A 25,461-nucleotide genomic window follows, 5' to 3' on the forward strand; every position below is an offset into this window, starting at 1 on the left:
TGTGTCCAAGTGTTTGTTACCCCTTAAACGTGAAAATATTTTGCATCAAGCCATGAGACAGACATGAGTAGATATGCATACAAACGTATGTCCTAAGTTACAACTGATAAAATAACCAAGAATGACAGGAAATAATAGTAATAAATTATGGGTTAAAATTATTAACTATTTTCAAATACTTAATCACGCAGATTAATTTAAAATAGAATTTAGGGTTTTTTTCCCCTCCAAATTCTACATTTTTATAATGGAGAAAGTTAATCTGGTCATAAATTAACTCCCTCCCTTCACCCAAACCAGGGTTGGAAGCCAAGGTTTTCTGTATTAAAATATGTATAAATGTAGATAGTTAAGAAAGTTATAACTATTTTAAATATACAATAGAAATGAAGTGGGTTAGCTTTAATATGTAAGAGGATACTGTTAATTTAACACATACGTTTTTGGGGACTCCCTGACTAGGAATACAGTACTGTAAAACAAAAAAATCAGTAATATCTCATCTAGGGGAAAATATAGCTTTCTTGTGGGTAAAGTGTGTGTGGTTTAAAAGGAGAACAGAATAACAGTTAAGAAGAAGAAAAATAAAAAATAGAAAAACCGTAGGATGTGGATAAGAGCAGAAAGGTAGCAGCTAAATAAAACCAGAAGGAACAGAGAAGGGCTCCAATACTGCATACCAAGGTAGTGTGGCAAGAAAAAAACACCCTAGAATTTAGCCTGGAGGCAAAAACTCCAGAGTAAGAGGCAGTTGGTCACCTTTCATGATAGCAGGAGGTAATCACAAAAACAACTGATTTAGGCTCATCTGAGCCTCAAGGAGGAAAGGACCCTTATCCCCTTGAAGAGACAAAAAAATGGGGAGTGAAGGAAAAGGAGGGGCTGGACCAAACAAAAAATCCATACCCTCAAAGAATTCAAGATGGGAAATCTAGAGACAGAGTAACCGGAATTGGGAAAGGTATCGTTCAGCACCTTTAATTTGGACAAAGGGAATGAAGCAATATCACACTGTAATTCTGATGCACATCGGCAATGCACAGCTGATGTCCCATCATTCCATTTCCCTGTTATAGGTTAAACTGCATTAGAAGGACTCGGTATCCCACATGAGAGCAGTCGAGGCTGGAGGAGAGAGCCCTAATGGGGAGGTGACAGCAAGGTGGCAAGGCTAGAGATTCTTCCCACTGGACCCGTAGGTGGTAAAAACCAAAAGACTTTGTAGCAGAAGAAATGCTGTGTATTTCATCAAATGGGCTTTGTAGATGAATCATGGGCAAACCAAACATAAAATGCAATCCCTCGACTTTCAGTACCTTACAGAATCCATCAAGCTCTCTGGAACACTCATTCATGAACTATAAATTTGTAGCAAGTCAGGTGTCTGACCAGGAAAGCATGTTGCTTTGTCTACTCTCCATTTGGTAAACTTTTCTTGATACAACTATAAAACATAATCATTTTCATTTGAGACATTAACTATTCCCGCTCACAAATTCTTTGTTATTTTCCTAATTTCTCTTTAATGGTTTTATTTTTCCAATTTCATGTTTTTAAAGACGCTTTCATCAAGATATTATTGGTGTGACACAGTCTTCACCCATTGGTTCTTTTATTTTAAGCAAATGTTTTCTTAATACTATTAGTTGGAAGTTTTTTCTCCCTATGTGCAGTATCATAGGTACAGAATAGCTTAAACTTGGCTCTGTAAGTGAGTTAAATGCACATATATATCACTTGGCTACAACTGTTAAAAATTCTGGCAAATAATGTTTCCTGAGATTATATGGTTTCCTTAAAAAAGGCAGGACAGGGGACAGAACTCTGTCACTGACACTAGAGGGATTTAATAAATACTTCTGAGGCTGATAAATATGTTTGTTCTTAGATTTAACAGGATTTCCCTGTAATTAATCTGGACACAATTAATCTTGAGAACAGAGCTATTTCCAAAGCATTAATTCATTCTTTCAAACCAAGGTTTCTTAGAACTATTTTAGTCTGTGTTCCTGATGTTAGCTCTCTCATTATTTCTAGTAAAGCCATAAAACCTAAGCAGACAGCTGCTTTTGATTTTTTATTTCTATTTACTCCTTTCAGTGTCCCAAGCACCTGCCTAACCAACTCACCAAGCTTTGCTTCCTTCACCACCATTCACTCCCGCCATCTGAGGCTGTGAGGTTTCTCCCACGTTCACCCAGCTTCTGAAACACCTGCAGTTCACAACAAGGATAGTATTGTCTGGCTGTTTTACTTAGCAGTGGGTTGATTTACCTGTCAAGATAAAGTTCACTGTACAGATTATTGGATCTCTGGATTAATGCCTTATAAAACAGCACATTTGCACAGTTCTATGCCTTTCATAAGCATTATACACTGATTTCTCTTGATAGGCCGGATATTATATCAACATTTAGTGAAAGGAGCCTATTGCTGGGGGTTCAAAGATGAACTATTATGAAAGCTAACCTTTTGGATTTGAGCTAAAAGTTTATTTTTTATGAAGGATTTTTAGAGGTTATGACAGAAGTTATCCATGCCCTATAAAAGAGTACTGTGTAAGTATCCAGTAGTCCAAGTTTGCCTTAAAAATACATTAAAATAAGTATATAGCAAAATGATTAATGACAGCATTAACAGCATGAACACTCATCACCCTTCTATCACTATGCAGATATTATATCAAGAAAAAGGGAAGCAGAATTTTCATCAAGTCAGCAATGTGATATATCATAGTGCAAATGACTTAACTCTTTTACCATTTTTATTTTATAAAATGTATGTTAGACATGAAAAAGAATGTTTCCAGCTGTTTCTGAATCTTCTTTTAATTTATTTCTCATAAGGCATATATGTGGGCAACAACTTTAAGCAGAGTTTTGAAACCTGAAGACAGTTCTCTGCCTGAAACAGTTAATCAATGCCACATCTAAGCTGGCTTCAATTAAATTCAGTCCAAGAGAGCTAGCTGTGTTCTGGTTAACGGCAACAGAGAAGAAAAGATGGAAACTGTCATTTCGCAAAGGTGAACAGCTGTTAAAAAAAAAAAGGAAGGACAACAACTTTTTTTTTAAACTAGCAAAAATAAACAATAAAACTTCTTCAAGTATTAAAAGTCATTCTTTATGGTTTAATATCCATTTGCTCCAATCTTGAGTGTGGTATTGTTAAATTCACTTCTACCTGTTCTATGTCTGCTTTTATCTTGGTGGGAAAATATCCCTAGATAAAATGGCAATGACCTACCTATCTGATATGCCTTTACCTTTTGTATAATGTAAACTAGTTAGAGAAGATTCAGGGGAAAACTCAGTTGTGACTCACAGTGTTTTTATCTTGCCCGAATCAAAGATTCCATTGGAATGTGATAAGTATTTCAATTTGAATTACATTTAAGAGGGTTTGATGTTTTATGCAAAAGTAAGAATTTAGTAATCTCTCTGACCGTGGGTTGGCCCTAACTAATGCATATTGATTTAGATCTGTCACTTGCAGATATATGGCCACTGGGCAAAAGGGCCCAGAGGACCCAGTAGCTGTAGGAACTCTCCTCCCCTTTCTGATAACAGGGTTTGCGATTTCCTTCCCCTTCCTCCTTCTATCACTATTGTTTGGTACTGCCTATGTCCCCAGTCTCTCCTCCTACTTCAAACACTTCTTATCTTAGGGGAGTGAACCCTATGAGTAATCCCTCTCCCCACTTCCTCAAGGCACCCCTCCACCAAATCTTCTAGATATGTCCCAAGCCGAGTAACATCTAACCATCCCCTTCTCCCATTCTGGCCCAGCATATAATATACAGAAAAGCCCCTTCAGTGGAAGGTTATTTCAGTGGAAGGTTATTTCTACAAAATGCAGATCAAACTTATGCCAGCCCTCTTTGTACTCAAATATCATAATTTGCATTCATTCACTCACTCACTCACTCAAAAATAGTTTACATCCTATACTCCAGACACCATGTCGGGCACATGATACAATGGTATTGTGCGCAATTCCATCTTTCCTTACTAACTTTTAAAAATAGAGAGAAATAATGAGGACTTAGAAGGGAATGATTTTATGTGCATTTCCTCCTTACCATTATTAGCAAGAGAACATCAACAACAATAAAAAGGTTTGAGAACCTCCACTTTAGTTAACATTTGCTGACCCTCTACTATGTCCTGGGCTCTGTGCTTGATGCTGGAGATAGCAGTGTAGGTACAAAGACCCTGGACGCTGTGTCATGAACAGTCTCCCACAAGAGTGCAGAATAGAAAAAAATTGAGACTGAGAGCCATCCTGAACAGAAAGAAGGGGGTGGCTGTGGACATGAAGGCAGGCCAACTAATCCCAGGGTTGAGAGTGGCATTATGAGGAGGCAGCCTAACACTTCATGTGCCTTCCAAGGACTTCTATAGGCGGGAGTTTCCAGCTTCCGACTTCAGGGCCTTCTGGGAGGCCTTCCCTGTTAGAGACACCATCCCATTTTAACCTTTCCCATCACCACAAACATCCCCTCCTGGAATCTCTGACCAAGGCAGTGAAAGCCACCAAGAGCCAGGAGCCAGAGTAAGGCTTGGGAAGTTAGGAAGGCTGCTGGAGTCGGCAAATAAGAATGCAGGCTTCCCAGTTAAATTTGAATTTCAGATAAACAACAAATCATTTTTTAGTCGAAGTGTGTTCCATGCAATATTTGTAATTGTGTCGTTCTGTATTTATCTGACAAACTTTCAAGTGAGATAATGTCTTTATTTCTATTTAGTCTCATTGGGCATCTCAGACACCAGTTCGGAAGTACTTTCTCCCACTTGCGGTTCTCAGCTTTCAAAGCATTGAGACATTTAGCAATGGCCTTTGTAGGTGTTTGTTTTGTGTGCTGACACAGCTGAAAACCTACCTACTTCTCCATCTTCACAGACAAACTAAATTTGGTCTTTTCCATGAAAATGGTTATTTCTCTTACTGAGATTTTCTTCCTTCAAATGTCTTGAAAATTGTCAACTTTATTCCATTTCAGTGCACCTTGCAGTGGCTACCAAAAAATATATATAAATGCCCCCTCCCAAAAAAAACCCAAAACTTGCATGTAAGTCAAGAAACTTTCCCCTCCCTCCTTCTCTCCCTCCCTTCGTTCCTTCAGATTTTATTTATTTGTTTGTTTGTTTGTTTGTTTGAGAGAGAGACATGAGCTGGGGGAGGAGCAGAGGGAGAGGGAGAAGCCGACTCAGTGCTGAATGTAGAGCCCAACATGGGCCTCCATCCTGCAACCCTGAGATCGTGACCTGAACTGAAATCAAAAGTCTGACCCATAACCAACTGAGCCACCCAGGTACCTCACGAGCCTTTTCTGATGAATACTGATTTTTAGCTGTCTTGAACAAAGTTGGGAAACAGATCTAGTAGTTCAAGACAAACTGAACATAGCCTGGGAATATAAATGTCTTCCAATGAACTACCACTTGTTTTAGGCTCGTAAACGAAGAAGTATCTGAAAGGTCCCTTTCTCTTTGTTTAAAGAATGTGTGTCTATGCTCATGCCCATAGACATACACTGTATATATTTTAGGTAAATTTTGTTCTGAAGGCAGTTGGAAGAAAAAAATCTCCCTTGTTTTGGGAGCTACATATCATTAATGAATAGAGAATCCTTGATTTTAGTACACAGCGGGTCCTCAGTAAATATTTGTCAAGTAACTCAAGAAATATCAATAGATTCATAATCTTTTAAATTCTCCAGATATTTCTGATTTTGTACTCAAACCATAAATGATCATGATAGTTGAGATTACTACAAATGAATGTAAGCTGCAGGATAATGTAAATAAGCAGACTACTCATGGCCTTTATCTTTTCTAGACTAGCTCTGTCACTGTCTAGAACAAATTACAACTTCTTTGCATCTCACCTGTAAAATGGGGAAAACAAGTACTTTACTTCACTGGACTGTTGTGAATACTAAATAAGTCCATATTTATAAAGCATTTAGAACAGGCACCTATAACTACCTATCACTATGAGTTCTTGTACAGTAATTGGTTATAATTATATTTATCACTTTTGATACTTCTAGAAGAGGAAATTAGTTTTGTATTTATGAGCCAATTGTGCTGAATCTTGGCTCCATCTTTCATTCTTAGCTGAGTTTGGGGAATAGGAGACACTGATCGCATAGCACAATTAGCTTCGGAAAGATACCAAGAAATTAAAAAATTTGCTAATTTAATTAATTGATAAGTTAGTTAAATACAGTAAGATTTCCTAATACTTAGGCTGAATTTTAATCTTGCCATACCCTTTGCATGTTCAGCTGGATTTGGGCAGTAGGGAATAGTTTGACACACTAGTCTCAGCAACAGGAAATTAACATACAGAGACCACCTCTTAGTACCATTTTTTTTTTAAATGTCCTAGGACTTCTTTTAATGTTTAGTTATAATGTAAGTAGAGGCAGAAGTAGACTTCCCACCAAGTAGTGAGCCCGATGTGGGACTCAGTCCTAGGACCCTGGGATCATGATTTGAGCTGAAGGCAGATGCTTAACCAACTGAGCCACTTAGGCACCCAATTCTGTACATTTTAACTAAAGTGCTAATAATTAGTTTCATCTAAAATCTGTCTCAAAGTTTAGGATCAATGGTGCCATCTTTAAATAAAGTGGTATAAAACATGTTAACATAACTCCTAATAGGAGGAAGGACTTCACTAACTCTCAGTTCTTTCCTTCTTCATTGTTAACACTGCTACCTTAGTGTGGTATTCTGTAAGTCTGTCTTATTTATTTTCATCTTCACTAGCACCTGAAAGCATACGGTACAGAAAAGTTCAGCTCTTTTTTTCTTTCCACATCTGCTTTGCTTAAATATCTGTTAATATTATATACTTTCTGAAAAATTGTTAAGAAAGCCTATGCTCTCTCAGTGTTTGTATGTAGATATCAACCCTCCTGGATATCAATCATATTAGGATTTCACATTGGACAGCATTTTGTTACCTTGTCAAAAATACTTGCTATTTTAGCATTCTTCTTTCAGTAGGAAGGTTAGGACAAGAAAAATGTCAGTGTTTAATAAAGGAACAACTTGTTGATTACATCAGTACACATGGTTTACTCTAATTAAAAAGGTGAGAATTGATTAATAGAGTGCTTATCAGAAGGATTAACTGAAGGAAGATGATACATAATAGTGAGGACACTGAGCTATGATGCCTCCCAGTCCCTGAGTGTCATCCTAGTGCTGTCCTTAGTGAGCTATATAATATTAGGTCAGTCCCTTAACATCACTGGGTTTCATTTACTTCAATTGTAAAGTGAGAGAAACAGAACAGGTACTCTCTGAGATCACTTTTCTTTTCTTTCTTTCTTTTTTTTTTTTTTTTAAAGATTTTATTTATTTTTTGACAGACAGAGATCACAAGCAGGCAGAGAGAGAGAGAAGGAAGCAAGCTTCCTGCCGAGCAGAGAGCCCCATGCTGGGCTCGATCCCAGGACCCGGGGATCAAGACCCGAGTGGAAGCCCGAGGCTTTAACACACTGAGCCACCCAGGTGCCCCCTCTTTTCTAAAACTATATGATTTCAGGTACTTCTTTGATACTCAACACATGAACTTAAAACTTAAGTTGTTTGTATAATACCTATTGTTATTTTCCAGAACTGAAACTAGGAAAAGTGGTCACAAAATGGATTTGTTGAAATTCCAACTAAGGCTCAAAGAGCCTTAAAACAATAAATCTTGTCTCAGAAACACCTGCCACACTTTAGACTTAAGTTAGAACTAATCAAAGTCATAAAGGTCCATATATTCCTGGCCTTGACTCTCTATTCCTGTTAACCTCTTTTAATGTAAACAATCAGACAAATCACTTCAGAGCACAGGTAAGTGAATGAGTCAAGAATAGTTGGGGGGAAATGTTTAAAGCATTAAATTAAGCAGTTGGGGGAAATGTGTAACCTTTACATATCTGAGAGGACACAAAAAGTTTGTTCCAAATGGATCATTCATCACAAAGTCAGGGGTTGAGTAAACAGAGAAAATAGAGAGTTGTAATGAAAGCTAGGTATGACCCTGGTTAACTACCCACACATACCCTTTAAATACATTACATATGTGCATGAATGGGCCATTATTAGCTCTCATTTATGATAATCCAGTAGAGATCTTGTCATTGAACTATAGTTGTTCAGCAGTAATGTTTTGCACCAGAATTACTAAGCGCTTGACTCATGCCTTTGAAGTTGTTTTGTAATTCAGAATAAAAATTATCCCAGGAAGGCAATCTCTTCTGCCTTCTAAATGACTTTCTCTTGCTTGACCTTTTATTATAAAAAATCAGCTAACTCTTTGTTGGGAGACTGTGTTAATTACTCAAAGAAGTTTTATGTAACCATTTCAAATGTGAACTAACCAGAACAATCAGAATTTCCATTAAGCTGTCTACAGAGTGCACATGATCACTGCACTACACAACTAATGTGACTCTATAGCCTAAAGATAATTTGTGGTAGAAAGTTTTTCAACTAAAAATTAATCACAGAGCAGAAAGACCAGAATGTGAGGAAGATAATCAGAATTGTTAATAGAGCTATTATTAGTAGCTTTCTTGGCTTATAAATTAGCCAGGTAATGCAGTTCAGAAATAATGAAGAACTGATTATCTCTTTCATTTTACCATCCTACAAATATCCACTAGCTTTTTAAATTCACTACTGTCATATTAATGATGCATCTGATTCCAGCAAGACCAACAGGAGTTATACTTCAGGGAACATTCAGAATTTTTATAAACATCTTTACTTCCCTGAAAATTCATTCTTTCAGAGTTACTTTCTATTTCCCATCTGTCTTTGATCATGGGACAGCCCCTAGCCAAACATAAGAATTTAAACTTTCATCTGATTGTCCCACAAATAATTTCTCATCTCTTCTTGTCATACAAGAGCAATTAATTTTCAAAACCTCCCTGTGGAAGTTGTCAAAATTCTAAAGCTAGGGACAGTGATGGGTAATTTTCAGTATAGTGTTTTGAAGCCTTCTTTGTATATCAGCATAGTTCAATCCTGAAAACATTCACAATTATATTTGAAGTTCCTAAATCCCATTGGATTTGTCCTGAATAACTTTATAGCAAAGTTAATTTATATTTAGTTAGATTTTATCATAAATTTAAGGTGATAAATCATTAATTAAGCATCATTTAAGAACTCAATTAAACTGAAAATACAAATATTGACCAGACACCACTTGAAGACACTATAATAGGGATATAGAAACAGTTCCTAAATCAAAGGACACTAACAACAGAGTGAAGAAGCAACATACATAGTGGGGAAAATATGTGCAAATCACATATCTGATAAGGAGTTAATACCCAGAATATACATAGCAACCTACAACTCAACAACAACAAAAAACAAACAACCTGATTGAAAATGGGCAAAAGACTTGAACAGACATTTCTCCAGAGAAGAAACCAAATGGCCAATAAGCACATGGAAAGATGGTCAAGATCACTAATCATTAGGGAAATGCAAATCAAAACCACAATGACATACCATTTCATAACCATCCCATTCAAATGGCTAGTACAAAACAAAATAAAACAAAACTCACCCAATGCAGAAAAAAACAAGTGTTCGTGAAGATGTAGAAAACTGGAATACTTGTGCACTGCTGATAGGAATACAAAATAGCACAGCTGTTATGGAAAATAGTATGGAGGTTCCTCAAAAAATTAAGAGTAGAATTACCATAAGACCCAGCAATTTTCACTTCTGGGAATACACCCAACTGAAAGCAGGGACTTGGACAGATATTTGTCCACCTATGTTCATAACAGTATTATTCACAATAGTCAAAAAGTTGAAGCAACTCAATGCCTATTGATGGATGAGTGGATAAAGTAATAGCAGTATATATGTACAATGGAATATTATATAGCTTTAAAAAGGAAGAAAATTCTGGTACATGCTGTGACACAGATAAACTCTGAAGACATCATGCTAAATGAAATAAGCCAGGCACAAAAGGACAAATACTGTATGATTCTATATATATGCAGTATGTAGAGTAGTCAAATTTGGAGATGGAAAGTAGAACGGAGGTTGCCATGGTTTGTAGGGAGAGAAGAATGAGAAGTTGATGAATGGGTGTAAGTTTCAGATTGAAACAGTAAAAAAAATTCTGGAGGTGGAGAGTGATGGTTGTGCAATGAATGCATTTAAATGCCATAGAAATTTATGCTTAAAAATGGTTAAAATTGTAAATTTTATGATATATATCTTTTACCACAAGAAAAAAAAAAGATAGTTCCTGCTTACATTGGGCTTATCATATAGTGGGAATGTAGATGTATGGAAACTTAGTAACTGTAACATAAGGCAAGTGAGACAGTAGCTAGAGTAGAAGTGAAACACTATGGTATGTTCACAGAATGCAAAGATAATAGTTGTTTCAGTAAAGGTTTTGTAAGGTATCTAGTGGCAGATATCTACATTTGGAAGATTAATACAATTCCAATGAGGAGAGAAAGTGTGAGCAGATACTCTATAAGAAGAGACCAGTGTGAACAAAGCATGGAAGTGAAATTTGGGGAGTGTGATTCCTCCCAGTTAGTTTAAAGTTAGAGCAGTGTTTCTCAAACTTTAACGTGTATACAGATCGCTCAGGAATCTTGCCAAAATGTAGATTCTGATTCTACAGGTCTAATGGTAGGGTCCAAAAGTCTTTAGTTCTAATAAGCTCCCGGAGGATGCCAACACTGTTTTACATGGCTCAGGTCTCCAACATGTATGCCTATGAATGTAGTTAGTTCAAGGTTGAGAACTTGAAAACCAAAAGTCTGCATTTACTTCAGAGCTAACAGAGAGCTCATGGAACTCTTCTGGGAAGCGATATCATATTATTGTAGCTGATCCTTAGGAAGATTAATCTGGCAGCCTGGGAATAGAACGGGCAAAGACAGACACTGCAGAGGCTATTTTGGGATCAACAAGGCCAGTCAAGAGGCTATTAGTAGTAGCTGGGCTGGATGTGGTAAGGCTTGAAACAGGCTAGTGAGAGAATGAGGGTGCAAAGGGGAGACCAAGCTAGGGGAAAGCTCAAAAGCAGACAAGATATGTGTCTTGGCAGCAGACCTGTAGGGGGACATAGGAGGAGGAAGTAGTTAAAAAAAAAAAAAAAAAAAAGCTGATGGTTTGACTAAGCAGTCAACCAGGTTTTCCCAAGACTTTCCAAATTTAAGACTATTCTCCCAGGATAATAATAGTGCTCCTTCCACACTAAAAATTAATAGTGCTTCATTTCACCCAATGCAGGTGATAAATAATATGGTCACCCAAGCTTTAAGCACAGGTGACTACCAGGATATACAGGAGAGTTAGGCTGGTTTGAAATCGGTACAGATGGGGTGATATTCACTCACTCATTCATTCATTCATTCATTCATTCAACATCTACCAAATGTCAGTTACATGCCAGGCTTTAAGTGCTGAGGATATCTAAGTTTAAGGAAAAATGACGACAACCAAAAGGGCTGTCCTAATAGAGTTTATGACACAGAGGAGACTTCCATATTCCAGAAGTGGGGGTTGAGGAGGAGATGGAAAGGGAGCAAGTTGATAGCAAGGTGCTAGCAAGACTTATTGCTTCAGGCAATATCACATAGAATCAAGAATGGGAGATTCTAATTCAAAAGGCAGGTGGGTGCAGGGTTAGATTAGATTTGGTCTTTATGGAGGATAAAGCTTTGGAAGTAGGTGAGATGCTTCCCTGATGTAGAGACTGGAGTCAGTGCCTGCACTTAGGCAATACCGGGAGGAGTCAATGAACCCATAAAGTGTCAGAGTTGTAGAGGAAGTCCCAAGGTACTGTTCTGTGATGGAAGCCAGGCAACCAGGGAGGTCATGCGCCCTCCCCTCCAGGAAACAACACCAAATGTTGCTGAAAGACCAAGGATACAGGTTCAGGACAAGTGGCCACTGTGAGGAAGGGGCTATGAGCTTTGGGAAACAATGCACTGTGCTGTGGGGGGTTGCCCAGTAAGATGCTATGTGTTATTCTGCATATGAGAAAAAGTACTGAGACTCCTAAGGGGTTCAGCTTATTCTTAGATGATAATTTATTTCTCATTGCCATTTTTTTATTGTTAATAACAACAACCTTTTTGTAGTTGTTATTCCTGAAGATTTGGAACAAAATAAAGCAAAAGCTCTAAGCATCTCAATTTTCATCAATAACTAGTGCATAATCTTTCTCAAAAGATTATTCTGGGAATGGGTTATAAATAGCACTTCAGCATTAAAGATTTAAGGTAGCAAACAAGAAACATTTTCTGGTAAAAACATTTAATTTTACTTTATGTCTTCTTTCTGACATGAGGGGAAATTTGGGAAGAAAGACCGAAGCCAGAAGTATGTGTGTGAACTTAAGGATAGCAAGTAAAAAATACTGGGCTTTCTCTGAAAGGTAAAAATAAAGTTATCTATCCAGAATTGTCAGTACTGAGGCTCTTAGTATGCATATTAATTCCAGTAATTCTGCATGACAACAGATAAAATGTTACATTAGCCTCCTGGGGTTACATGAAATCTTAACAAAGGATTTAAATCACTCTCACTATGACCCTTATGCTAGTCTTCTCCCCACCCCCCACCCCACTTACAAAAGATTAAAATGTATCCTACTTTTTGGGAAGACTTTACCATATCCATGAATAATCCATATCAGAATTGAAAATCCTAACGTAGAGCAGGAAAGTATGTGATTACTTTCCAAGATTATCATGTAAGTCTTTTTTTTTTTTTCCCCCTTTCTGGTCCTGAACCCAGGGGATAGGGCTGGGGGCAGTTTTTCTCTCCAGCACAGGAAATAGAAATTGATTGAATGGGTAAATCAGTAATAACACATCTAAAAACCAAATGAACAAAATCCTGCTATTAAAACCAATTCTCAATAGCCAATAAAATTCTGGTAGGAATGTTCGGTAAATTTCAGCAGCTAAATGACTATTTTTATAGTGCTGGAATAATGACAGTGTTGGTTATTATTTGTTGAATGAAGCAGTTAAGCAAAGTTTTATTTCAATGGCGGGGGGAGAGGGGAGCCAGTGCCTGGCTGTAGGTCTCTGGGGGTAGGTGACTCCAGACTTTCCTTGGCTATCATACTTGGAATTCATGGAGCATGTTAGCCAGTGGTGTCTGCATGGAAATGGGCAATTTAACTAGGGGAATGTGCAGGGCAGCATGGCATTCCAAGGCCTCTACACTCTAGTGCAGACCACCAGACTCAGCTTCCAGAACCAGACTGAGCTTCCACTGCTGCCAGACTGTGAGCTCATCACCCTAAACATACCAAAAGCATGTCAACCTCTGTTCCTTCCACTTTACTACATCTGCCTAAATCTTAACCTTCCACAGCCCATCTGAAACTCCACCTCTTCTAAAATATCTTTACCCCCAATGGTGGTTCTCAGAAATATTCATGCTCTGAAAACCTGTGCTTATTATTTAAAATGTGCATTTGATACTTCGTATACCCCTATGTCCACTGTCATTTATGTCCACCATCTCCCAGCTGGACTGCAAAGCTAGATCTGGTTTTCTTTACAGAGCTCCTATGAGAATCAAATAAGATAATGCATATTTCAAAGCACTTTGTAAAATAGTACAAATACAAATTATGTTCTATAATACAGTACTTTCCCCCCTGACATTTACAGAATTTTTCATAAAAGTTATATGACAATGTTTAAAAGTTGGGAAATAAGATCACTTTATAATCATTGTGGTTGGGCAGATTATAATCATTACATAATGCAAATTATATCCTCATATTTGCTCAGATAACTCCTTTATTGACATGATCCTTATCTCTGATGTGACACTGAATAGAATTTAGATGGGTAGAAGTTTTCCCTCATATAGTACAGCACTTAATTGTTCCCTCCCTGGGAGGGCTTGGGACAGACACTCTATATAATTAAAATAAATAGAATAGAATAGATTAGAATAATCTATTAAATAGAATAGAATATATTAAATATAATCTATAAATAGAATAGATGCAGAAATAGATATAAATATAGATAAGATTAAAGCAATAGCCCCAGAAGTGGACAATATGAACATCCTCTTTTCACAGATGACAAAGCAAAGGATAAAATGGTTCAGGTCACACAGCTGGTGAAGGGCTAGGATTGAAACCAAGCATTTTGATCCCAGAGTTCACACATTTTGCCACTTTGCTGTGACAGTCTTTACATCAGCAGGGGTAGCAGCCAGGAGTTGAGCAAGATTCAATTCCATTTAATTCAAGCACCATTTATTCGCCATTTACTAAATGCCAGGATCTATGCTAAGTGCTGAGAATGAAAAATGAATATGGTAAGATTCCTGCGCTCAAGGACAACGTTACCATATGACTCATAGAACAACTAATTTTAATACTTTGTAAGTGCAATGCAAAGACAGATGGGTTGTGCACCTTGTCCGTGAGACTTTTTTATAGTTTGACTTGTTTTATTTAAAATGTGGAGAATAGGGGCACCTGGATGGTTCAGTGGGTTAAAGCCTCTGCCTTCGGTTCGGGTCATGATCCCAGGGTCCTGGGATCGAGCCCCGCATCAGGCTCTCTGCTCAGCAGGGAACATGCTTCTTCCTCTCTCTCTCTCTCTGCCTGCCTCTCTGCCTGCTTGTGATCTCTGCCTGTCAAATAAATAAATAAAATCCTTAAAATGTGGAGAATATCCTCATCGCGCATATGCATGCACACACAATTCAAGTTCATGCACTAAGCATCAGTATTTCCTTTGTGTGCTGGATAGGTAACATGGTATACAAACCTGAGCGCTGTCTCTGTTACTCCTGGAGCAAGAAACTCAGCCAGGGGAAGGCAGAAGGCAGGGAAGGGTTAGAGAAACAGATAAATAAGAATCTAATGGTGAAAATGTTTTAACAGAAGAAAGAACAAAGGTCCCAGAGAAGATACTTGAACTTAATTTTGAGGAACAAACAGACTCTTGACAAGAAAAAGTAGGGCCAGGAGCAGACGGAGGTAACAGGTGGGTACCAAGGGCTTTCTAGCAGAGGGGAATATACAAAGTACAGTATGGAAAAGGAAGGTGTGCTCAGGGAAAAGAGCAGTTCAGTGTGGTTAGAGCAGAAAGTACATGTGCTGGGGGGAAAAAATGGAAGAAAAAATTAGACTGAGTCCAGACAGTGAATGGTCTTATCTGCTCAGCTCAGAACTGTAGATATTATTACAAAGGCAATGAAGTGGCAACAGATTCTAGAACCAAAAAATAATAATGACTTTTTCCTAATTTTAGGTCACCTATATGAGTGGTATACAGGAAATATTTGGTTCTGAGGATTGTGTATTTCAAGGGCAAAAAAGGATTCTCCAAAAAAATAAGTTTGGGAGATATCAAATACTATATTTATTACAAGAGTTCTACAACTTATATTATTATAAATATATTAAGTACTTTCATCAGTTGGGCAGTAAGGAAGTGTGTTTAACTTTGTTTAACCCAGCCTCTGTTAAACTTTTAATTCATTAAACTTTTTTGATGTGCCCTTCCCACAGAATGCCTATTAAACACCTCAGAGTTGGCCTACGTTCATTCTCAATAAGGGTGTGACCCAGGAGTGTCCCTCTACATAGGGATTACACATCACTTCCTCAGAAAATCATTCACAAGGAAACACTCATGGAATTTTAGATTGTAATAAATTATAATTCCTCGATTACATGATATGAAGGATCTCCTTTTAGACTTCTTTCCAATATATTCATTACTTTCTTGGAATATAAGAAATTAATTTCTTGCAGGGTTTTACACAATGATACACCAAAGTCAAATGCCATCCAGGAATTTCCCACAACTGTCCCCTCTATGGGGCTTATCCTCTCAGTTTCCAACAAAGACAGGACAGATGTGTCTATGGCCACAGAGTACAGTAGTGGTCACATCTAACTCCACAAGCTTACAGATCATACCAGCCCCTAGTGCAAATGCACAGACCCAAGGCCAGGCTGCACCGCAGAACCATAAAGGCGGGGTGTCACAGCTTATGGACACTAAATCATGTTAGAATGTTCCTAGTGGAATTATCTGAAGTTCTGGGTTCTCTTGGGTAACTGCCCTGCATTTTCATTTTTATTTCTTCTGAGCAGGGCAGGTCTCAAGTTAAACGAATCTGGTTATGAAACGTGTGCCCTGCTCTCTGGTGTAGCTGGGCTTTCACAGAGCTGCCTCCTGCCCCTTCCACCTGCCCCTTCTACCTTCTCCTTCAACACCCTCTGTCCCCACAGGTAACTAACTCTTCCTCAGGCCTCTGCTGAGATGTCGTTTCCCTACCACCCTCCCCAGACTGGGAAGGTCCATGCTGTCAAGTCTTGGAACATCCTTTGTCTTTTCCTACCAAGCACTGACATCAGCTCTAATCTTAAGTGTATCTGGGCGGCTATTTGTTTATCATTGGTCCTCTGGTAGACCATGAGCTCCAGGACAGCGGGGGCTCTGCTTCTGTTCAGTGTCATACTGCAGCATCTAGTACACAAGTGCTAAACACACATGGATGGAAAAACACCAGACGTTCATAATTTAAGAGAATGGAAACAGGGAGACTCTTCATGAATTGGCCATAGCCTAGACATGATTTCTAGAATTTAGGGTCTTTTTGAAATTACAGAGAAATATTATTCCACTGATAACAGTTTATTGATATAATCGCTTTACTTTGCCAATTATAAAAATGTATTAGTGGGGTGTCTGGGTGGCTCAGTCGGTTATGTGTCCAACTCTTTGATTTTTGGCTCAGGTCATGATCTCAGGGTGGTGAGATAGAGCCCCACACCAGGCTCCATGCTCAGTGCGGCAGGGGTGGGGGGAGTCTACTAGAGATGCTCTCTCTCTCTTCCTCTCCCTCTGCCCCTCCCAACCTCACACTCTCCTTTCTCATGTAAACAAACAGATCTTTAAAGAAGTATTAGCTATTAATACTACTATTATATTTGATGAAAAACTTAAAGTTACCTCTCTTTAATTTATTTCATGATGTCTAGCTCCTAGGGAGTATTTTCTCTTTATGTGATGGAATTCTTCATGTTGGCATTTATACACTTCAGATACTTTTGGCTTGGTGTTTTCTATTCACCACCACTTCACTACACTACATGTGGTCTGTTCCTTTGATATGCTCCGTAAATCATTCTCTCCTATTACTTTTATTATTCCTATGGATCTTTCCAAACCTCTTCCAATTTATTAATCCCTTTGTGGCACTGGAGCATTAAACCAAAGATAGTATTCTGCATGTTTAGTTCCCAACAGATCTGGTCTGGGCTGGTGGGTGACAACTAGAGAATCTTCCAATATAATAGTGAAAAAAAAAAACCCAGAAATCAAACTTCCAGAATATATTTAGATTCCTTCACAAGACACATACTATTTCTCCCATGTTCCAAAGAAATGCCACGTGGGTGGCGCTGTGCTTGCTCTGAGGCTGAGTTCCTGTGGAATGCCATATACCCAGAGGACTCTGGCAACTACCACTGGACCCAGCACACCCGCCATTAGTGCTTCATTTAAAAAACCAAACTTCACATCCTCTTTCTAGTTATCTTCCTCCCACTTGACTGGTACCTTTGTCTTTCGTGAGCTTGTTTTCTTATCAGAGGATTACTTCCAGTGATAGGGGGGATGCGGTTTGGGCAGCTAAATGTACACAGCAAGCCGCTCGTCCAAGGGCACACCATTAGGTGATTAATCTGACCCAACAAATCAAGACAACACAGAGGCTGGAATTCAAACTTTGACTTTGTGCTTCTATTCAATGTGTCACCTATAAGATAAATCAGCCCTGGAAGAGCAACGTGGCTGGCTAACCTGGCTCTACAGCAAAGATCCCGAAGGCCTGAAGAACAGGGTCTGCATGATGTGGTCCAATCACAGACCATCTTCTGATGAAAGGAACAGTGAGGTTGCCTTCATATAAAACACTTTGAGTCTGACAGCAATAATTGTAACTAGACGACCCTTCCTCCAGCTTTAATCCTAGTTGTTTACCACTTTGTAATGATTACAGGAAAATACTCTTCAGTTTTCTAAACCAATGGTTAAAAGCACCATAGTGTTCTCAGCCTAACCAAGAATCAGGGAGGCAGACTGCTAAGCAAAATCACATAAAACCACTCAGCATGGCTCGTTAAACACTGACCAATCAATACTTTAATGCTCCTTCCAAGTAGGCAGACTCCACTGGCCTGAGAGAGCATATTTTTTTTTTTAAAGATTTTATTTATTTAACAGACAGATCACAAGTAGGCAGAGAGGCAGGCAGAGAGAGAGAGAGGAGGAAGCAGGCTCCCCACTGAGCAGAAAGCCCCATGCGGGGCCCAATCCCAGAACCTCAAGATCATGACCAGAGCCGAAGGTAGAAGCTTTAACCCACTGAGCCATGCAGGTGCCCCAAGAGAGCAAATGTTTTTGAATCAAATGACTTGATATTAATAAACTGCAAAGAACTTTAAAAATCTACCAGTTAGTACTATAGCACAGTAAGCCCATAAATACAACAGTATAATAATAAGATTTAGCAAAAAGATATATATTAAAATATCCTAAGCTGAACTGTAAAATAACAACTCGAATTATGAAGTATTGGAGCTATCCCAATGGACAGTCAATGATACTGTTGTCCACAGGGATGTAGTCCTCAAAATCTTTAATCTTTTCATCTCTTAGGGCACCCATATCTTATATCTGCTTAATCCGTACTCTATCCGCAAAGATTGCTGTGCTTAGGTAAGAGGAAGTTAGTTAAAAATGCCCATAGCTCCATGTGAAAACCTAAAATAGTGAGCTGTACCAGAGGGCGGGGGACTTACACATGGAACCAGAATGATGGCCAATAAGAGAGGCTCAAAAAACCATATAAAACCCTCTTTCCAAATCATATCTGGCTTGATAACCGTTGACGTTTCTTTGGTGTCCAAGTGTTCAATATGCCAGCAAATCCTGGATTTTTACTTTGGAAAAAGGAAAGGGTTACATGTCTTGGATACATCCACAGAGTAGAAAATTAGAAAAGTTCTGGAGATGAAAAAAAGGCAAAGTCTGACTTGGTATAGCTATCCTGTGAGTTCAAGAGTAAAATTGCTCTAAAAATTAGGAGAGCAGAAGCCAGAGGAACTGGCAGTTGTGAGGATAAGAGTATTCTTCTGAAATGGTCAAAAAATAGAGGCCAGAATTTTGACCTGGCTAAGAGCTGAGATAACAGTAAACTAGATGGGGGAACTGGAGATAATTTCAAAAGTCTAATTTATGGTAGGTAATGTCTTGAGTCAAACTGAGTATTATCACTGAATTTGCAATTATTTTCTTGTACGCATGTATTAATTCATTCATCAGTTCATTATTTACTTCTGTTATGGTTCTATCAGCTGAATTCAACTGCATGAAACAGAAAGCAGCTTCCCTTTCTTTTTCAGCATTTGTCCTTCAAACCTGCTGATAAGCCATTTCTTCCTCATTCTTCAAATGGAGATCACACAGCTGATTTTAAGTAATCTGGTCACCTTGGGTGACCAGAAGAACAATCTCATTTTAGCAAGTGAAACATCCAGTCTACTGTAATTATAAAAAGGTTCCCATCCATTATAAAAAGGTTCCCAGATGATAGCTTTTCCGTTTCCCAGCCTTGCTCTTCAGCCTTCCTTTTGCCCCCACCTCCCTCCCCCTCTCAGTGGAACACTCTAGCTTCCTCAGGGGTTGCAATGGGTGGAAGGGGCCTGAGGCTGGAACAACAGAAGGTCTCATACGCTAAACTAGCTGGTCAGATGAGATCCATATCCGCGCCCTCTGGATGTGGCAGATTCCCAGTGCCGATCCTTTCCCACGAGGTCGCATGCTGGATTTCTTTCTCAGTCCCGGACATCTGGTGACCTACCTATGCTGTCATGATCAGTGCCCCCTGCAGGCAATTCTCATGCTCACTTCCTGTGTAGGAGTCACATCTGGCCCAGGACAAGGGACCTGTGCCTACCACCATCCGTGGGAGAGCAATTCTCTCCCAGGTCTCCCTATTTTTGTTCTACTATTGTGGCAGACAGTTCAAAGCACAGCTTTTTGCCTACTGACAGCACCCCCCCGACCCCACACCAAGAAAGGAATTAGGCACCATTTCTGGATCTTGATAAAGTCCAGAGAGTATCGGTCAAGTTCTCCAGAGAGTATCGGTCAAGTATTGTCTATGCAGTGGGGCCCTAAGGAATCCCCTTCTTTGACTTCAAGTGAGAGAGAAACACATCTTGACCACTCCACCAATCACAGAACTGCCTTCCTTACTTTTCCGTTTCAACCCTTTAAAATTTTGAGGTGGATGATGTACTGAGAACAAAACAGAATTTTGACGACCCTCTGCAAATCCTGCATAGTATCTTGGTTTGGAATTAGGGCAAGGAGTGGAGGGGTTGGCATCTAATGTCTCGATCTCCACAGCAGGGAATCTCACCAGAAATTGACTAAAATGGTTCTACTTATCATGGGCTTATAATTGAGAATCATCTAGCTAGTGCCCTGTTTTATGCCAAGTAGGAGCTGGAGAGTCAAAATAAAAAGACATGGTCACCTGTCTTGAGTTGTTCACAGTGGAGGTAACACTGCCCTCTTTACCACATTCTGTGGTCAGATGGCCTTCATTTTCTAAAGCACTTGAGTGTTTTCTGGGCTATGAGGGTGGAAAAGGGAAAAAGTACAAGTGTGGGAGGCTGAGCTCCGGAGTGCATTTCTGTACGGCTGGACCTGCCACATAGAGTTTCTCATTCCCTACCAAGAGAAATGCCAAAGTCAGGAGGTGATAATAGCCAATAGAGTTGGAAGCCAAGGGCCAAGAAACTTCAAAGGACATCTGTTGGGCTGCAAAGTATAGAAACTGGAAACCAGTATCAAGGCTGGGTTTGGAGAACTACGGAATGAAACAAACGTAGCTGGGTTGAGAGTAAATGGGCGAAGATCAAGAACAGTTGCCTAGAAGGCTATTGTTTGTGGCTTGCCTTCACTTGCTGGGGGAGGCACACTACTGAAGTGGGTTAGCAGAGTTAAGGGGTGGCTATAACCACAGGGCTGCGTCCTGTAGGAGGAACTCCATGTGGGTGGAGAGGAGCTCCTCACACCATGTGATTGTTGCTTGAAGTCTATAGAGGTGAGGTACAGGCTGAGCACCCCCAACAGGGGAAGCTGCTTAAGAAGATGCAGGAACTCTAATCCTATGGTGAGATTCCTGCTTTCCTCTTGGGTTATTTTAATTAAATTCTACCCTTTCTTCAGAACTCACCTAAGTTGTATCTCTTCTAGAGCCTCATTGTGATGTCTGTTTCTTTTGAACTCTAAGAGGAGTTTGGAAATCAGTAGCATGCTGCTCTGCCTTGTCGAATCATCTCTGTAGACACACTCTCTACTCTGACTCCATGAAGGACAGGACCTAAGAGAACCTACTTGATCCCCTACCCCACAGCCTGGCAGCTGTAACCATGTCACACACTGGCAGGCTAAGATCTTCCGGAGCCTCTGACATTAGTCCTCATATTGTTAGCCTTATGGCAGACACTTAACAGTGTATCAGTTTTGTAGCTGGTGACTTTGGTGTCCTAAGCCCCCAGTACCTTACTGACTCTTCATGTTTTTGCCCTATATATCAGGACTTCAGGGGGGGTAGAGATCTTGCTAAGATAATGCCTGATACATAAGGCAATGCCATACAATGGTATATAAGGTAGAATAACCACACTAGTCATACAATTCTGGGAGGAAAAGGGGTCCTTTCTCTCCTGACTTGGGGCGCTATGGTAGAAGGAACTCCAGCAGTCCAGGGCTGAGGAGTTTTCTGGTGAAGGAGGCAGAGAGATGAGCTGAACCACAGCAGGCCTGGGTTGTTCTCACCACATTCTCTCCATCACCTACCACCTTTAGCTCTTTATTTTCTTGTCATATGGTAATAAAATGGGTTTGCAAACATCATAAACAAAAATTATAAACATCATAAACTATAAAGAACAACAAAAAAAGCACTCTACTAATTCACTTGAAAATTAATCATTCTCTGATATTCAAGCCATATGTTTGCATTTCATTAGTCATAGATATATAAATAAAAATTAAAAATTTATGCCCATGACATTTATAGTATATGACATAGTCTATATCTAGACATGACATAGTCTATACATAGACTATACTATATAGTCTAATAATAATGTCATTATAATTAAAATCCATTTTCTAAAAAGATTTTTATTTATTTAACAGAGACAGACACAGTGAGGGAGGGAACACAAGCAGGGGGAGTGGGAGAGGGAGAAGCAGGCTTCCCGCCGAGCAGGGAGCCCAATGCAGGGCTCAATCCCAGGACCCTGGGATCATGACCTGCGCCAAAGGCAGATGCTTAACAACTGAGACCCCCAGGTGCCTCTTAAAATCCATTTTTATATTAAGTTTATATTCTTTTTTTTTTTTAAGATTTTATTTATTTATTTGACAGAGAGAAATCACAAGTAGATGGAGAGGCAGACAGAGAGAGAGAGAGAGAGGGAAGCAGGCTCCCCGCTGAGCAGAGAGCCCGATGCGGGACTCGATCCCAGGACCCTGAGATCATGACCTGAGCCGAAGGCAGCGGCTTAAGCCACTGAGCCACCCAGGCGCCCATTAAGTTTATATTCTTTATCTTCATATATATATATATATATATATATATATATATATTATATATATATATATATATATATATTTTAAATATTTTATTTATTTATTTGATAGAGAACAAGTGGGGTGGAGGGGGAGGAGCAGAGGGAGAGGGAGAAGCAGACTCCCTCTGAGCAGGAAGCCCGACAAAGGACCCTGGGATCTGAACCTGAGCAGGAAGCTCCATCCCAGGACCCTGGGATCTGAACCTGAGCAAAAGGCAAATGCTTAACTGACTGAGCCACCTAGGTGCCCCCATTTATATTGTTCAAGTGTAAAATAATTGGATTAATTCTTAGAAGGCAACACTGTCCTGTAGCTTTGTCTCAATACCTTGACAAGTCTGAAAGTAATTACAAAAAAAATTAAGATTTTATTTATTTATTTGAAAGAGAGAGTGTACACACGCACGTGCATGTGTGTGAGCAGGGGGAGGGGTAGATGGAGAAGTAAAGAATCTCAAGCAGACTCCATGCTGAGTGAGGAGTCCAATGCCAGGCTCAATCTCACGACCTTGATATCATGACCTGAGCCGAAACCAAGAGTCAGACACTTCACTGACTGAACCACCCAGGTATCCCAATTATTAAAATTTTTCAGAGTTATACTGCTAAAAGTCTGATTTATTTTCTAGTCTTATTTAAAAAGATCAACCAAGGGGTGCCTGGGTGCCTCAGAGGGTTAAAGCCTCTGCCTTCGGCTCTGGTCATGATCCCAGGGTCCTGGAATTGAGCCCCACATCGGGCTCTCTGCTCAGCAGGGAGCATGCCCCACCCCCCAACCTGCCACTCTGCCTACTTGTGATCTCTGTCTGCCAAATAAATAAATAATAAAATCTTAAAAAAAAATAAAAATAACAAAATAAAAAAGATCAACTGATTAAACAAAAACAAGAGTGATCCACTATTTTGTAGAAGGATATAGTGATCACTTTTGTACAAGGATAAAATGAAGGCAATGGGGGTCCCATTCAAGCAGTGGATATTTCATGCCCTGAATGGAGCCTATGAAATCTAGAATAGAAGCAACAATGTTTCAGGCTGGAAAAGGTAAAACACTCAGAAAAATCAAGAGAAAGCATGTCTTAAGTGCTTCCTCTACAAACTACATTTTACAAAATATTGTTAACAAACACAAAAGAAAAGAAAGACTTAGTCCTGATGTTTGATAATTTTATAGAAGGTGGAATTGTTGCGCTTAAATTCACCTCCAAAATCAAAACCAAAAAGCCCACCCCTGGCTTTGGTTATGAGGTTGCTTTGCCCAGCATCACCACGAGAATGACTGCCAGGATGACTGTGACAGGATTCGTTCCATCATCCACGCTGTGTTTCGAGAGAACGTGAGTTTTGATATCCTGTGTCCTTGTCTTCTTGACTTCATTTGTTAGAGTAAGTCGATGAATCAAAGGGCACCAGTCCTACCCCTTTCTGTAGCTTAAGACTTGTTCTACTTTACAATGACAGATGGCGCTTGTGTGTCCAACCACTTCATGAATTTACATCATTTGTCACAGAGCAGAAACAAGAGGATAAAGATGGATCAATGCAAATCAGTATTAATGGAAATATAACTCAAGGTGCCCATTTTGCTCATGTCAAGAACGCTACGCTCAAGTTTGAGGAGGGTGTTGTTATTTCTGGCCCAAGGAGAGAGTGAGTTTCTGGTCTTGCCCCCTTCGAGAATAATCAAGGCAAACCAGCCAGCTTTAGCTTCGGGGAACCTCATGCTGGGGTCTAGGAAATCCCATCTATCACAAAGATGTAAGAGTTCTTTTCATTTTGCATACTGGCCCAGGAGGAAAACAGCTGTAAATGTATCATTGAAAAGCCTTGTCCCTTTTCTACCTCTAGTTGAGTATATGCAGCATTTCCGGGTGCAGTTTCACAAATTACTCACTCCTTCTGTGTTTCTTTTCCATGGCATATTAGTTTTGTCAGGCAGCACTTTAATTCTCTTAATCATTCAGCAGGTCACTTTCTAACCTTGTGTGCTTGTATATGTGGCATGGAAAAAAATAGATTTTTACTCCTCTCAATGACTAGAAAACACCACAGTCTAGGTTATAGTAAAAATACAAGAGGAAGATATCCTTGATTCACAAAGAATGTAGTACCTCATTTTATTTAGAACAAATGGCTTAAGAAATGGAAAAATTAGATACATTTTAATATTGTCATTATTCGCTCCAGGTAAGGAGTACCAGAGCAAACATCTTTCACAATGGGCAAAACAAAACCACAGCTGTAAAGTCTTCAAAATAAGCAGGTCAAAGATCGCCAGTTTTGCCTTTCAACATTCACTGCATTTGTCAAAGTCCACTGCGTGCAGTTTATTTTTAAAATGGATTCAAAGTTTTGTTTTGTTTTGCAAGCCAGAACAACACTGTGAACCAATGTTGCAAGAGCAGTGTGGCTTTAGCAAGGTAAGCAAGCAGAGTACACACAAGACTGATTCACAGGCCAAATACACTCCACGTTACTTTAACACATAATTCAGAAACATTTCTTAAAAATCGTAATACGTATAGGAAGCTTATGGATGGGACAGAATTAGTGTAAATGACTCTTTGTTGGACTTCCCAAACGATGGAACAGGAGAAAGTGTGTTGGTAAAAATGCTCAGGACAGCTCAGAAAATCAGCTGGGAGCAGAGACCACATGTTGTCAATTTGGGGTCAATGTTCCTTTGTCACTCAACACCCATATGTGTACCCTGAATTGAGTCATGAGCTGTAG

General features: G+C 39.3%; 1 protein-coding gene across 2 annotated transcripts in view; it reads right to left on the minus strand.

Annotated features, from left to right (window-relative positions):
• STARD13 (StAR related lipid transfer domain containing 13) overlaps nt 1-25,461 on the minus strand; it is a 523,155-nt gene that overhangs the window by 243,555 nt on the left and 254,139 nt on the right. The window contains exon 5 of one of the 2 annotated variants that reach the window (XM_004770802.3): nt 9,595-9,654. The exons of the other annotated variant lie outside the window; for it this stretch is intronic. Coding sequence (XP_004770859.2) covers nt 9,595-9,654 — 60 coding nt within the window. The remainder of the gene's footprint in view (nt 1-9,594; nt 9,655-25,461) is intronic. 2 annotated transcript variants of the gene reach the window in all.

The sequence above is a fragment of the Mustela putorius genome, unplaced genomic scaffold (assembly GCF_011764305.1).
Source record: "Mustela putorius furo isolate JIRA1106 unplaced genomic scaffold, ASM1176430v1.1 tig00003942_pilon_pilon_pilon, whole genome shotgun sequence".
Taxonomy (NCBI): Eukaryota; Metazoa; Chordata; class Mammalia; order Carnivora; family Mustelidae; genus Mustela; species Mustela putorius.